General features: G+C 39.2%; 1 protein-coding gene across 1 annotated transcript in view; it reads right to left on the reverse strand.

Moving 5' to 3' along the window:
• The window catches only part of LOC133749966 (vomeronasal type-2 receptor 116-like), a 49,925-nt gene that overhangs the window by 19,781 nt on the left and 13,873 nt on the right, over positions 1–16,271 (reverse strand). The window contains exon 3 of the mRNA XM_062179335.1: positions 15,038–15,844. Coding sequence (XP_062035319.1) covers positions 15,038–15,844 — 807 coding nt within the window. The remainder of the gene's footprint in view (positions 1–15,037; positions 15,845–16,271) is intronic.

Here is a 16,271-nt window from a genome sequence, read left to right on the forward strand (position 1 = left end):
GGAAGTTTTAGCCAGAGGTATTAGGCAAGAAAAAGAAATGAAAGGGATACAAATTGGGAAGGAAGAACTCAAACTATCCCTCTTTGCAGATGATATGATTCTTTATTTAGGGGACCCAAAGAACTCTACCAAGAGCCTATTGGAACTCATCAAAGAGTTTGGCAAAGTAGCAGGATATAAAATCAATGCACAAAAATCAATAGCCTTTGTATACACAGGCAATGCCACGGCTGAGGAAGAACTTCTAAGATCAATCCCATTCACAATAGCTACAAAAACAATCAAATACCTTGGAATAAACTTCACTAAGGACGTTAAAGATGTCTACGATGAAAACTACAAAACCTTAAAGAAAGAAATAGAAGAGGATACCAAAAAATGGAGAAATCTTCCATGCTCATGGATTGGAAGAATCAATATCATCAAAATGTCCAGTCTCCCAAAAGCAATTTATACATTCAATGCAATACCAATCAAGATACCGAAGACCTTCTTCTCAGATCTGGAAAAAATGATGCTGAAATTCATATGGAGACACAGAAGACCTCAAATAGCAAAGCAATCTTGTACAACAAAAACAAAGCTGGAGGCATCACAATACCAGATTTCAGGACATACTACAGGGAAGTTGTTATCAAAACAGCATGGTACTGGTACAGAAACAGATGGATAGACCAATGGAACAGAATAGAAACACCAGAAATCAATCCAAACATCTACAGCCAACTTATATTTGATCAAAGATCCAAAACTAATCCCTGGAATAAGGACAGCCTATTCAATAAATGGTGCTGGGAAAATTGGATTTCCACGTGCAGAAGCTTGAAGCAAGACACCTACCTTTAACCTTAAACAAAAATTCACTCAACATGGATTAAAGACTTAAATCTATGACCTGAAACCATCAAATTATTAGAGAGCATTGGAGAAACCCTGCAAGATATAGGTACAGGCAAAGACTTCTTGGAAAAGACCCCAGGAGCACAGGCAGTCAAAGCCAAATTTAACTATTGGGATTGCATCAAACTGAGAAGTTTCTGTACTTCAAAAGAAACAGTCAGGAAAGTGAAGAGGAAACCGACAGGATGGGAAAAAATATTTGCAAACTATACTACAGATAAAGGGTTGATAACCAGAATCTACAAAGAAATCAAGAAAATCCACAACAACAGAACAAACAACCCATTTAAGAGATGGGCCAAGGACCTCAAGAGACATTTTTCAAAAGAGGAAATCCAAATGGCCAACAGACACATGAAAAAATGTTCAAGATCACTAGCACTCAGAGAAATGCAAATCAAAACCACAATGAGGTTTCACCTCACCCCGGTGAGAATGGCTCACATTCAGAAATCTACCAACAACAGATGCTGGAGAGGACGTGGGGGAAAAGGGACACTAACCCGCTGTTGGTGGGAATATAACCTGGTTAAGCCACTATGGAAGTCAGTCTGGAGATTCCTCAGAAACCTGAACATAACCCTACCATTCAACCCAGCCATCCCACTCCTTGGAATTTACCCAAAGGACATTAATTTCGCTAATAAAAAACCCATCTGCATATTAATATTTGTTGCAGCTCAATTCACAATAGCTAAGACCTGGAACCAACCCAAATGAATATCAACAGTAGACTGGATAAAGAAATTATGGGACATGTACCTCATTGAATACTATACAGCAGTAAGAAAGAATGAAACCCAGTCATTTGCAACAAGATGGAGGAATCTGGAAAACATCATGCTGAGTGAATTAAGCCAGTCCTAAAGAGACAAATTTCATTTGTTTTCCCTGATTGGCGAAAATTGAGCAAAAATGGGGAAACCTGTTGAAGTGAAATGGACACTATAAGAAATAATGACCTGATCAGCTCTTGTCCTGACTGTGATGTACAAGGTAATACTTTATCCTTTTTAGTATTTGTTGTTGTTGTTGTTGTTGTTGTTCTAGTACTAGTGGTTGAATTCTGTAATTAACACACAATTATCTTAGGTGTTTAAATTTTAACTGAAAAGTGATCCCTGTTAAATTTAAGAGTGGAAAAAGAGAGGGAGGGGATGTACAATTTGGGACATGCTCAATCAGACTTACCCCAAATGGTGGAGTTAGAAGTGTGCCAAGGGATTCCTATAGAATCCCATCAAGGTGGCATGTACCAATGCCATCGCACTAGTCCAGGTGATCAATTTCAGCTCACAATTGATGGCTCTGATGGGTCTAAGAGTCAAAGGGATCACACAAACAAGACAAGTGTCTGCTAATACTAACTGATAGAATCAAAAAGGGAGAGAAGAATCCAGCATGGGAAGGGGGATACACAGCAGACTCATAGAATGGTAGACATCCTAAACAACACTCTGGCCTCAGAATCAGCCCTTAAGTCATTCGGATCTGGCTGAAGAGCCCATGAGAGTATTGTAGGCATGGAAAGCCAAGACACCCTGGGGGAAAATAAAAGAAGACCTAAATGAAAGATCTCTGTGAGTGAGATCCCAGTGGAAAGAACGGGGCCATCAACGAAGGAGGTACCTTTCTCTAAAGGGAGGAGAGAACTTCCACTTTGACTAAGACCCTATCGGAATAAGATCAAAGTCAGCGAACCCTAAAGGCTTCCAGAGCCCTGGCAACTCATGACTAGAGCCTAGGGAGATTACTGACGCCATGAACAGGAGTGTCAAATTGTTAAGTCAGCAACAGGAGTCACTGTGTACTTACATCCCATGTGAGATCTGTCCTTAATGTGTTCTCTAATGTGCAGTGATGCTATAACTAGTACTGAAACAGTATTTTTACACTTTGTGTTTCTGTGTGGGTACAAACTGATGTGATCTTTACTAATTATATACTGAATCGATCTTCTGTATATAAAGATAATTGGAAATGAAAAAAAAACCTGGTGTTAAATTGGAAATGGCATAGAAAATTAATTGATTTTAAAAAAATATTGTGTAGGATCTCTGTCTTTAATGTGCTGTACACTGTTTTTTAATGCTATAACTAGTACTCCAACAGTATTTTTTTTCACCTTGTGTTGCTATATGGGGGCAAACTGTTGAAATCTTTACCTAATATATACTAAACTGATCTTCTGTATATAAAGAGATTTATAAATGAATCTTGATGTGAATGGAAGGGGAGAGGGAGCGGGAAATGGGAGGGTTGTGGGTGGGAGGGAAGTTTTTTGAGGGGGGAAGCCATTGTAACCCATAAGCTGTGCTTTGGAAATTTATATTCATTAAATAAAAGTTTAAAAAAAAAGAAAGAAATGGGTAAAGGCCTTGAATAGGCATTTTTCAAAAGAGGAAATTCAAATTGCCAACAGTCACTTGAAAATATGCTCTGGATCACTAGCCATCAGGGAAATGCAAATCAAAACCACAATTATGTTTCACTTGACTTCTGTAAGAATGGCTCTCTTAAAATTAATCCCCGGCCAGCGCCATGGCTCAACAGGCTAATCCTCCGCCTTGCAGCGCCGGCACACTGGTTTCTAGTCCCAGTCGGGGCACCAATCCTGTCCCTGTCGCCCCTCTTCCAGGCCAGCTCTCTGCTGTGGCCAGGGAGTGCAGTGGAGGATGGCCCAAGTGCTTGGGCCCTGCACCCCATGAGAGACCAAGAGAAGCACCTGGCTCCTGCCATCAGATCAGTGCGGTGTGCCGGCCACAGCATGCCAGCTGCGGCATCTATTGGAGGCTGAACCAATGGCAAAGGAAGACCTTTCTCTCTGTCTCTCTCTCTCACTGTCCACTCTGCCTGTCAAAATTAATAAAAAAAGAAATCCACAAGCAGCAAAATCTATAATTAAAATTAGAGAAGAAATCAACAAATTTGAATCTAAAAAAACATTACCAAAGATCGGCAACATGAAGAGTACTTTTAAAAAAATAAACAAAATTGACAAACCATTGGCCTAACTTACCAAAAAAAAGAGAGATAAGACCCAAATCAATAAAATCAGAGATGAAAAAGGGAATGTAACAACAGACAGCACAGAAACTAAAAGAGCCAGCAGAAATTACTACAAAGAGTTGTATGCCAGCAAACTGGGAAATCTAGCAGAAATGGATAGATTCTTGGACACATACAACCTACCTAAATTGAACCATGAAGATATAGAAAACTTAAATAGACACATAACCAAGACAGAAATTGAATCAGCAATAAAAGTGCTCGCTTCGGCAGCACATATACTAAAATTGGAATGAATCAGTAATAAAGGCCCTCCCAACAAAGAAAAGCCCAGGGCAGGATGGATTCACTGCTGAATTCTACCAGAAATGAAAAGAACCAACTCCAATCTTTTTCAAGCTGTTCAAAACAATTGAAACAGAGGGATCCTCCCAAATTCTTTCTATGAAGCCACCCTCACCTTAATTCCTAAACTTGAAAATGATGCAAGATTGAAAGAAAATTACAGAACAATTACCCAGATGATCATAGACACAAAAATCCTCAATAAAATTATAGCCATTAGAATGTAACAACACATCAGAAAGATTATCCACCCAGACCAAGTGGGATTTATCTCTGGTATGCAGGGATGTTTCAACATTCACAAATCAAATAATGTGATACACCACATTAACAATCTGCAAAAGAAAACCATATGATTATCTCAATAGATGCAGAGAAAGCATTTGAAAAAATACAACACCCTATCATGATGAAAACTTTAAGTAAACTATGTATAGAAGGAACACTCCTCAACACAACAACGGAAATTTATGACAAACCCACAGCCAGCATTCTACTGAGTGGAGAAAAATTGGAAGCATTCAGTACCAGACAGGGATGCCCCATCTCACCATTGCTATTTCATATAGTACTAGAAGTTTTATCCAGAGCCATTAGGCAAAAAAGAGAAATCAAAGGGATACAAATTGGGAAGGAAGAAGTCAAACTATCCCTCTTTGCAGATGATATGATTCTTTATTTAGAGGATCCAAAGAACTCTACTACTAAGAGACTATTGTAACTCATAGAAAAGTTTGGCAAAGCGGGAGAGCAGCAAGATGGTGGAATAGGCAGGGAGCACACTATTAGTCCGGGGGTCGAGAGAGGTTAATATAAGTGGAGATACTGCAGGGTAAAGGAAGAGTAGGGGAAGAAACAGCAGAGGAAACTCTTCTGGAACGAGTGATTCACAGTGTACCTGCGTGGAGAGCGTGGGAGCCCAAGTTCAGGACACCAGCAGCAGACTCAACACACCAGCGCTGGAACGCGAGGTGAGCCGAACCTCAATAGCCCGAGACACCAGCGGGCAAGCGGAAAGAGGAGGCTAGAGGGAACGAGGCTTGAAACTCCGTGGGGAAAAATTCACCAGGCTAACTAGAAGAGAGAGAGGAAAAAAATAAAAAAGTGACCGATACGGACACAAGTTTCTCTCTCTCCGCTCACCTCTCAAAGGCAAGCAAGACAGAGCAGGTGCCATTTTGACATACGTCATAAGCAGGGTGACCTCAGGTCTGCTCCGGCCCTGAGCCCAGCAGAAACACCTGACTCTGGGAGGAGGGGTGAAATAACAGGAGATTAGCATCTAACTTGGCAACCCAGTGGGAGACTGCAGGAGAATTGGAGCCCACACTGAGGGCAGCAGAGATTCCCTGTGTGGTCCTTGGGAAAGAGCTTCAGATCTCTGGCTCCTGTGGGTATATCATTTGCCTGCTAACTACCTCCAATTACGTTCAGCTGTGCGGAATTACTTCCCTTTTGAATCAAAAAAAGAAAGAGAGATTTACCACACCTAACCTGGGAGTGTCATCCTTGACACACCCTCAACCCTGAGGAACCAAACACAGCTCTCAGTCCACACTCATCTCAAGCCTCTAAGGCTCCACTGAAAGCAGACAGTCCACTTAATATAGAGCCATAGTGTAACAAGAAAAAACACCACAGTGAAGAAACCAAATATCTCCAACATGCCAAACAACAAATGCAAAAACCAAGCTAACAAGAACAAGGAAGACACTACGACGCACCCAAATGAAAAAGACACCCCAATTCAAGATTATGAAGATGATGAGATTGAAGAAATGCAAGAAGCGGATCTCAAAAAATTGATAAGAACATTAAGAAGTTCTCAAAAACAAATTCTTGAACTACAGAAATCCTTAATGGACAAGATAGAAAATCTCTCTCGTGAAAATGAAATATTAAGGAGGAATCAAAATGAAATGAAACAACTAGTGGAAGAAGAAACTGTGATAGTGACGAGAAACCATAATGAAATGAAGAATTCAATAGATCAAATGACAAACACATTAGAGAGCCTTAAAAACAGAATGGGCGAAGCAGAAGAGAGAATATCAGACTTAGAAGACAGAGAACAGGAAAGGAAACAGGCAAACCAAAGAAAAGAAGAAGAAAGTAGAAACCTAAAAAATATTGTCGGGAATCTACAGGATACTATTAAAAAACACAACATTCGGGTTCTAGGAGTTCCTGAAGGCATGGAGAGGGAGAAAGGATTAGAAGGCATTTTCAGTGAGATACTAGCAGAAAATTTCCCAGGTTTGGAGAAGCACAGAGGTATCTTAGTACAGGAAGCTTATAGAACCCCTAATAAACATGACCAAAAGAGATCCTCACCACGACATGTTGTAATCAAACTCACCACAGTGAAACATAAAGAAAAGATCCTAAAATGTGCAAGAGAGAAACGTCAGATTACTCTCAGAGGATCTCCAATTAGACTCACAGCTGACTTCTCATCAGAAACCCTACAAGCTAGGAGAGTATGGCGAGACATAGCCCAGGTACTAAGAGAGAAAAACTGCCAGCCCAGAATAGTATATCCTGCAAAGCTCTCATTTGTGAATGAAGGTGAAATTAAGACTTTTCATAGCAAACAGTAACTGAAAGAATGTGTTGCCACTCATCCTGCCCTGCAAAAGATGCTTAAAGATGTGATACACACAGAAACACAGAAACATGGTCACCAATATGAAAGAAGGAAAAGGAAGGAAACCTCACAGCAAAAGATCACAAGAAGCTCAATTTCTCTTTGACATAGAATTAAACTCTGATGCTCTGTTAAATCAATATATTAAAGTAATCTATTATGTTCTCTTGATGTCGGTTAAATTCTAATTGCTCAAAAACAGCTGAATTTTTATTAAGAGCTATGGGTTATTTAAATATGTGCTTATTTTCAAAGATTTGAATAATCACCTTGTAACAATGATCAAATTTGGTCTATGTTATGTCATGATTTAAGGAATCTTATTTCAACCAGATATTTTGGATTTTGAGCCTTCTTGGCATTCTTGACAGGCATTCAAAAAATCAAAGTTTCAAACAATCTGGTCTCTAAAATTTCCAGTAAATCCTGGACTTTGGTTTTTCCAGTTTGGGCCCAACTGAAAAAATCAAAGGACCTATGTCTCTCATCTTATAGAGACACCAACTAATCAGGCTATTTGGATTATATTAGAAGTACTGTCAAGATGTGATGTGGTACCAAACTTTAAGTTTCTATAATGGAAAATGCTATTAATACAAATGTTTGAGAAATAAAAGTCTAATGATCTTGTGATACTAGACATGATAGTTATCTTAATGAGAAAGCCCCAGAGGCCTAAAGAGTTAAATACTTGTAAAATCCTACAGGTGCTTTCAAAAATACTGTGAAGTAAGCAAGTGCCTCTTGTTGGTTGATGAGTTTATAATTTTAAACATGGTGACTTAAAGTCTTTTGTCATCCGTAGTTATATATGATGTGCTGCCCATAAAACTAAAGCGTTGTTGGTTCTGTGTTTAGCTTTCCTCCTATAGGTTCCTATGGAATTTTTCCAGCCACTTTTATTGTATTCAGTACTTTGGGATGGCTCTGTAAACAGATGAAGCCAATAATGTATTAACAGTACCAACTGAGAGAAAGTATGGTTAACTGAGGTTACTAAAAACAAAAAGCAATTCAAATCAATTGGCAATCTACAAAAAGAGTTAAAGATTTTAAAAGCTATTATTAAAATTGCTATATTGGTCTATTATGCTATGTCATATATGTGTACATATTGTATGTCCACATGGGGAAATTTTATTAAGAGTTTTATTTTAAATGTCTTATAGATAAGATTGTCCATAAATTTAAGCTGCTAAAATCAATCAAAGATACATTTTAATTTGTGTGACCTGAATCTGTGTATCATATGTTTTAAACGTGTAGGTAGAAAGAAACTAAAAACATTTTAGATGGTTGTGCTTAAGTTTACTGGTTAAACAAACTACACCATGTTAGATATTTAAGAGGTATTTTCAAATACATGATTCTTAAAATTTATAGAAGGCATTGGACCTTCTGGTAAATGTTTTCTTAAGTTGTTTTCTAATGGTTGAAATGGTTTGCTAAGTATTCATGTGATATTGCTATTGTCAGCAAGTGATCTAGGACTTGCTCCCTCATTTCTCTATTCTAAGCCCAACTTGTTCTTTCATTTCTCTATTCTCTTCAATGTAGGAAACTAATTCTATTATAAAGGAATCTGTAGGACACACAATTTAATCTTTAGACCTTATAAAAGAGATGGCTAACATTTTTCTGTAATAGCATAGCCAAAATAAGAACTTAAATAATAATCTCATAGCTAGATTCACTTCGCCATCAGTGAAGTATACAGTAAGTAGAAAAAACCTCCCTTTCAGACCAAAGGGAAAGAAAGTTTTAAAGTGAGAATATAATTTTCCTCATGGGCATTGTCTACCTTAGAAAAACTACTACAGAACATGCCTGTGACTATAGACTTGTAGTTCAGGCCTCCGAAGATTAGAGATGGGACTTGGGCACTCCCTTGACTTGCATCCTCTGGTCTGCTTTAACACAAACCAGGAGGAAAAGAAAGCTAGGCATCAGAAGCAATGGGTGGCAGGCCTATTAATGGCTGATCTGTACAGTGATCTGCCCTCAAGGAGACCCAACAGGCCAGTCCACTGCAGTGGCTTTCAATGTGGTAAGCCTGGGCTTCAGCAGAAGTCAGCTTGTGAAGAGCCCTGGCAGCTCTGCCAAGAGTTGGATCACTGGAAATGGACCTGCCCTGGAGTCGAAGGATGCCCAGGTCAGAGCCACAGATCTTATTGGCTCTAAGCTGAAAAGCCCTTCATTCAGCCCAACTTCCAAAGTGACCACTGCAGCTGAGGGGATGGTCAAGTAGGGTCAGCAACATTGCAGGCAGAACTGTAAATTTCTTGTTAGAGATGCCACTTGCCTTTACCTGGCCAGCTCTCCTCCCAGGCCAGCCAAGTAATGAAAGTCAACAGAGTGCCTTTCCCTAGGAGGTTCACACCTCCCTTAGGATATACCCCATGTGAAGAGATAGATAGGCCTGGGCCTCTGAATTTACAAGGCCTAAAGCCCACCAGATTATTATCAAGCCCCTTCTATCAGGGTCTATTTGCCTCTCAATCAGAAAACTTAATTGTAGCTTAGACAGCACCTTTCTTAGCTCCTCTAATAATGACTCTTTCCTTTGTCCTAGGCCCTGTCTAGTGCATTTGGGCCTCATTCCTTTGTAATCATAACCTCTACTCTACCACCAATGGCTCTACTCCCAACCTGTGTGTACTGATGGTCCTCTTCCCCACTTAATGCTGTATAATTGTTCAAACCTGGTTAATGCCACTCTTAGGATCATTGGTTACTATCCTCACTCTGTCTTTTATGACCTTGTCTAAATATGATCAGAGTCGGCAAACTTGGAAGGCTTCCATAGCCTTGGCAACTCATGACGACAGCCTAGGATGGTTACTGGCGCCATAAACTAGAGTGTCAATTTGTTGGGTCAACAACAGGAGTCACTGTGCACTTGCTCCTCATGTGGGATCTCTGTCCTTAATGTGCTGTACATTGTGATTTAATGCTATAACTAGTACTCAAACAGTATGTTTCACTTTGTGTTTCTATGTGGGTGCAAACTGTTGAAATCTTTATACTAAATTGATCTTCTGTATATAAAGAGAATTGAAAATGAATCTTGATGCAAATGGAAGGGGAGAGGGAGCGGGAGAGGGGAGGGTTGCGGGTGGGAAGGAAGTTATGGGAGGGGGAAGCCATTGTAATCCATAAGCTGTACACTGGAAATTTATATTCATTAAATAAAAGTTAAAAAAAAAGGAAAAAAAAAGTTTGGCAAAGCACCAGGATATAAAATCTATGCACAAAATTGAACAGCCTTTGTATACACAGACAATGCATGGCTGAGAAATAACTTCTAAGATCAATCCCACTCACAATAGCTACGAAAATATAAAATATCTTGGAGTAAACTTAACCCAGGATGTCAAAGAACTCTACAATGAGAATTACAAAACTTTAAAGAAAGAAATAGAAGATACCAAAAAATGAAGAAATTTTCCATGGTTGTGGATTGGAAGCATCAATATCATCAAAACGTCCATTCTTCAAAATCAATTTACTTATTCAATGTGACACCAATCAAAATACCAAAGATGTTCTTCTCAGATTTGGAAAAAAATGCTGAAATTCATATGGAGGCACAGAGACCTCAAATAGCTAAAGCAATCTTATACAACAAAAACAGAGCTAGAGGCATCCCAATAGCAGATTCAAGACATACTACAGGGCAGTTATAATCAAAATAGCCAGGTACTGGCACAAAAACAGATGGATAGACCAATGGAACTGAATAGAAACACCAAATCAATCCAAACATCTATAACCAACTTATATTTTATAAGATTTATTTAATTTATATGAAATACAGAGTTACAGAGTCAGAGACAAGAGAGAGAGGTCTTCCATCTGCTGGTTTACTCCCTAAATGACCACAACTGCCGGAGCGGTGCCAATCCAGAGCCAGGAGCAGGAGCTTATTCCAGGTCTCCATAATAGGGGCAGCAGCCCAAAGGCTTGAGCCATCTTCTACTGCTCTCCCAGGACATAGCAGAGTGCTGGATCAGAAGAGGAGCAGCCAAGACTAGAACCAGTGCCCATGTGAGATGCCAGTGCTTCAGGCGAGGGCTATAACCTAATGTGCCACAGCACCAGCCCCCAACTTATATTTGATCAAGGAGCTAAAACCAATTCCTGGAGCAAGGACAATGTATTCAACAAATGGTGCTGGGAAAACTGGATTTCCACACTTTACACCTTACACAAAAATCCACCCAACATGGATTAAAGATCTAAATCTATGACTTGACACCATCAAATTATTAGAGAAATTTGGAGAAACCTGGAAAGACAGACAAAGACTTCTTGGAAAAGACCCCAGAAGCACAGGCAGTCAAAGCCAAAATTAACAACTGGGATTACATCAAATTGAGAAGTTTATGTAATGCAAAAAAAGGAATCCAGGAAACTGAAGAGGCAAGCAACAGAATGGGAAAAATATTTGCAAACTATGTAACCAATAAAGAATTAATAACCAGAATCTACAAAGAGATAAACAAACTCCACCACAACAAAACAAGAACCCACTTAAGACATGGGCCAAGGACCTAAACAGACATTTTTCAAAAGAGGAAATCAAAAAAGCCAACAGACATATGAAAAAATGTTCAGGATCACTATCCATCAGGGAAAAGCAAATCAAAACCTCAATGAGGTTTCACCTCACCCCATTTAGAATGGCTTTCATGGAGAAATGAATGAACAACACTTGCTGGTGAGAATATGAGGGAAAAGACACACTAATGCACTGTTGATGAGAATGCAAACTGGAAAAGTCACTATGGGGGCCAGCGCTGTGGCACGGGCAGGCTAACGCACTGGCCTAAAGCACCAGCATCCCATATGGGTGCCGGTTGGAGACTAGCTCCTCCACTTCTGATCCAGCTCTCTGCTATGGCCTGGGAAAGCAGTAGAAGATGGTCTAAGTCCTTGGACCCCTGCATCCATGTGGGAGACCTGGAAGAAGCTCCTAGCTCCTGACTTTGAATTGGTGCTGCTCTAGCCTTTGTGGCCAATTGGGGAGCAAATCATTGGATGGAAGACTGACTCTCTCTCTCTCTCTCTCTCTCTCTCTCTGAATATAACCAAATATAGCCCTACCCTATCACCCAGCCATCCTACTCCTCGAAATTTACCCAAGGGAAATTAAATTGGGAAATAAAAGAGATATCTGTACCACAATGTTTATTGCAGCTCAATTAACAATAGCTAAGACTTAGAATCAACCTAATTGCCCATCAAGGGATGACTGGATAAAAGTATTGGATATGTACTCTATATAATACAAACAGCGATAAAAAAAATTAAAGTGAAATCTGGTCATTTGCAACAAAATGGAGGAATCTGGAAAACATCATGCTGAGTAAAATAAGCCTGTCCCAAAGGTACAAATATCATAGGTTCTCCCAGACCTGTGACAACTAACTGAGCACCTAAAAGGAAATTTGCATAAGTGAAACTGACACTATAAGAGGAAATGACTTGATCAGCCCTTGTCATGACTGTCAAGGAACAGCTTACTATTTTATTCTTTTTAGTATTTTCTTTTTATTCTTAATACCATTTGTTGAACTCTTTACTTAACACAGAATTATTCCTAGGTGGTTAAATCCAATTGAAAATTTATCCCTCTTTAAAATAGGAGCGGGAATAAGAGAGAAGGGAGATGGACATTTCAGCACATGTTCCTTGGATTTACCCCTAAGGGTAAAGCTAAAAACTTGCCATGGGTCTCCAAATCTCATTATGTTGGCAGGTACCAATGCTATCATACTAGTTAAAGTGATCAGTTTAAGTTCATAAATGATCATAAAGATAGGATTAAGTGTCAAAGACCAAATGTCTGCTAATAAAAATTGATAGAATTAACAAGTAGAGAATGATACAACATGGAAAGCAAGCCACATACCAGACTCATAAAATGGCAAATGTCCTAAACAGCACTCTGGCCTCAGAATCAGCCCTTAAGGCATTCAGATCTGGCTAGAAAGCTCAGGAGAGCATTTCAGGCAAGGAAAGCCAAGTCACTGTGGCAAAAAATGACCTTCATGAAATACCTCTGTGAGTGAGATCCTGGTGGAAAGGAGGGCCATCAAAAAAAGAGGTAACTTTCTCTGAAGGCAGAAGAGAATTTCCACTTTGACTAAGGCCTTGGTCTAAATAAGGTCAGAGTTTGTGAACTCAAGAGGCATCCATACCCTAGGCAACTCATGACGAGAGACTCGGTTGATCACTGACATCATACATAAGACTGTTAATTGTTAAATCAACAACAGGAATCATTGTGCACTTGTTCCTCATGTGGGGTCTCTGGCCTTAATGTATTATACTATGAGAATTAACAGTAAAACTAGTCTTCAAAGAGTACTTTTTACTCTGTGTGTTTGTGTGGGTGCAAACTGTTGAAATCTTTGCTTTGTATAGAGTTGATCTTCTGTATATAAAGATAATTAAAAATGAATCAGTGAAGAATGGGATGGGAGCACTAGTAAGTGGTGGGATGCTTTGGGAGTGAGAGGGTGGGTATGGGGGGAAGAACCACTATAATGCAGAAGTTGTACTTTGAAAATTTATATTTATTAAATAAACGCTTTCTATTAAAAAAAAAAACTGAATACAGACCTACTATATGATCCAGCTATCCCACTCCTGGGAATTTACCCAAACCAAAAGAAATCAGCACCTGAAGGAGTTATCTGTACCCTCATGTTTATTCCAGCACAATTTTCAATAGCTAAAATATGGATTCACCCCAGATGTCCATCAACTGTTGACTGGATAAAGGAATTATGGCATATATACACTATGGCATACTACTCAGTTCTAAAAACAATGAAATCCTGCCTTTTTGCAATGATGGATCTGGAAATCATTATACTTAGTGAAATAAGCCAGTCCCAAAAATATAGATACCATATGTTTTCTCTGATCTAAGGTAACTAATACAGTACCTGAAATATAATGTATTGGAGTGAAACAAACATGTTGAGATTCAATGATTATTTACAGCCCTTGTCTCTTCTATTGAAGAAGAGAGAGGATTTTTCTTCATACTATTTTTGAACTCTGTTACTTAGTGTCGGGTTAACTATATGATCATTAATTAAACTGAAAATAGATCTTTGCAAAAATTAAGAGTTGGAATGGGAGAGGGAGGAGGAGGCAGAGTTGGAGTGTGACCAGCAGAGAGGATAGGAGGGGAATTATCACTATGTTCCTAAATTGTATACATGAAATACATGAAACCTATATAACATAAAAAAAATTTCTTTTAAAATAATGGATTCTGGTAAAGATGAGAATTATTAACTAAAAATGTTCAGAGACTCAACTTAATAGTACAAATCTGATTACATGTTCATTTTACTTATTGTTTGTATGCATTTTTAAATATAAACATAAATGAGTGAAATAGATATCCTGAGATTTGATTATTATTTATAGCCATGTAGACTATACTCCTGAGAAAGTGATCTACTTATTACTTGCTAAATTCCTCATTTAGTAGAGGTTTAAGCATATGATTATAAAGTAAGCTGAAAGCATGTTATCATAAAAATTAAAATAAACAACAAAGAAGGAGGATGAAGGGTGGGAAGTATTCTAATTTTCTTAAATTAACATGTAAAACATGAAATCCATTCCCTTTAAATAAATAAACAAAATTTGAAAGACTTAGTTATGCAAAGTAAAAAAAATACTATTTTCTGATAAGCTTTCTGATAGTATACATTCAAAATCTGCAATGACTGAAATCTCCAGCCAAAGTTAACAATCACACATATAGCTGTAACCAATGGAAAGATCCCAGGTTACAGGTCCAAGTACTTGGGCCCCTGAACCCATACGAGAAACCCAGAAGAAGATCCAGGCACCTGGTTTTTATCAGCCTAGCTCCAGCCATTGCAGTGATTTGGGAAGGGAACCAGCAGATTGAAGGTCTTTCTCTCTGTCTCTCCCTCTCTATGACTCTACATCTCAAATAAAGAAATATTTTTTTAAAAAAAAACATCTTCCATTGTAATCCTGTTGACCTTGAGATGAGAGCAGGGTCATGATGCTGTACCTCAATAAAACATCTCTAGATTCGATCAAGTGGGCAGTGTCTGTTCTGTTCTAGGGGAGGTTTACCTGCCAGGGAAGAATCATGGGCTGGTATGCTTCCCCTAAAGATCCCATTTCTACTTTCTCCAAAATCATTTTATGGAGGACGTGGGCAATGGTGTAGACAGCATTGTAGACTAAATAGCTGGAGTCAGATATGGTCAGCAGGTCAATATGTCCTGGAAGAAACTCTAAGGAAGCATTTGGTGAGCAGGTTCCAATATGTCCACAAAATGATCCTGCAAGTGAGCAGTCCAGATGGAAAAGCCATAATTTACTGAAGTAAAAGTCTCCTGGGTAGTGAGAAGGCTTTGCCATCTTGAGAAAATGTTTGAGGCCAGGGATTTCTTCCTTGTGGGGAGAAAATGAGAAGCCTCCATGCAAAGAGTGCAGCATGTGGTTTGTCTCAGACATAACAAGATCCCACTTTGATGTCATGATCCACACTTTCCCCATGGTTAAAAACGACTGCACTGAAATGTCCACACTGATGAGACCTCTTACATCACCATGGAGTATATGCACATTTGCAGAAGAAACTCTGATGCTACTCATGAAAGTGAGATCACTCTCCCCATACAACTTCTTTGTGACAGGGAGCTTAACTGTAAAGGCCACACAGATTCCTTTCTTGAGCATCTCTGCTTCAAAGTACTGAAGGAACTGCTCTCCCTTCATGTCATCAGACACAAAGAGCGCCACCCAAGTCCAGCCAAAATGCAGCAACAAGGAGATCATTCCATGGCCCAAAGAGCTGTCACTGGAGGCCATCTGATAGAGTGAGGGAAACTGGTCCTTATCATTTAGCATGGGATCAAAAGGGCCATAGGTGAGCTGAAAGGGAAGAAAAAAAAACAATCAAACTTTTGTGGGATGTGGGTTCTCTCTCTTGGAAGTGAATGAAAAACAAATTCTCAGCAAGGGATTCCTTGTGCAGTATACTACTGAGTAAAGACAAAGTGTATGGCAGGAATGAACAAATCCTGCTACCTTGGCCACAGAGAAGACCATGCTTCACATGCCCATTGCTTTTGGTTAATAAATGTGACTCCTCATTCGTAGCTTTAAAGAAAATCTGTCAGTTTCTGTACACTCTTCCTGTCCTGCAGTGGGGACTCAGGAAGAAGGAACTCTGGATGCTGTTTCACCCAGCCAGTGTTCTTTCCCACATCCTTGCCCATAGTGACTGGTGGAGCAGAGCCACCTCCTCCAGCAGCCACCATTGTAGATAACTCTGAGACAGAAATCTCTACTGTGTTGA

This window comes from Lepus europaeus, chromosome 20 (assembly GCF_033115175.1).
Source record: "Lepus europaeus isolate LE1 chromosome 20, mLepTim1.pri, whole genome shotgun sequence".
NCBI lineage: Eukaryota > Metazoa > Chordata > Mammalia > Lagomorpha > Leporidae > Lepus > Lepus europaeus.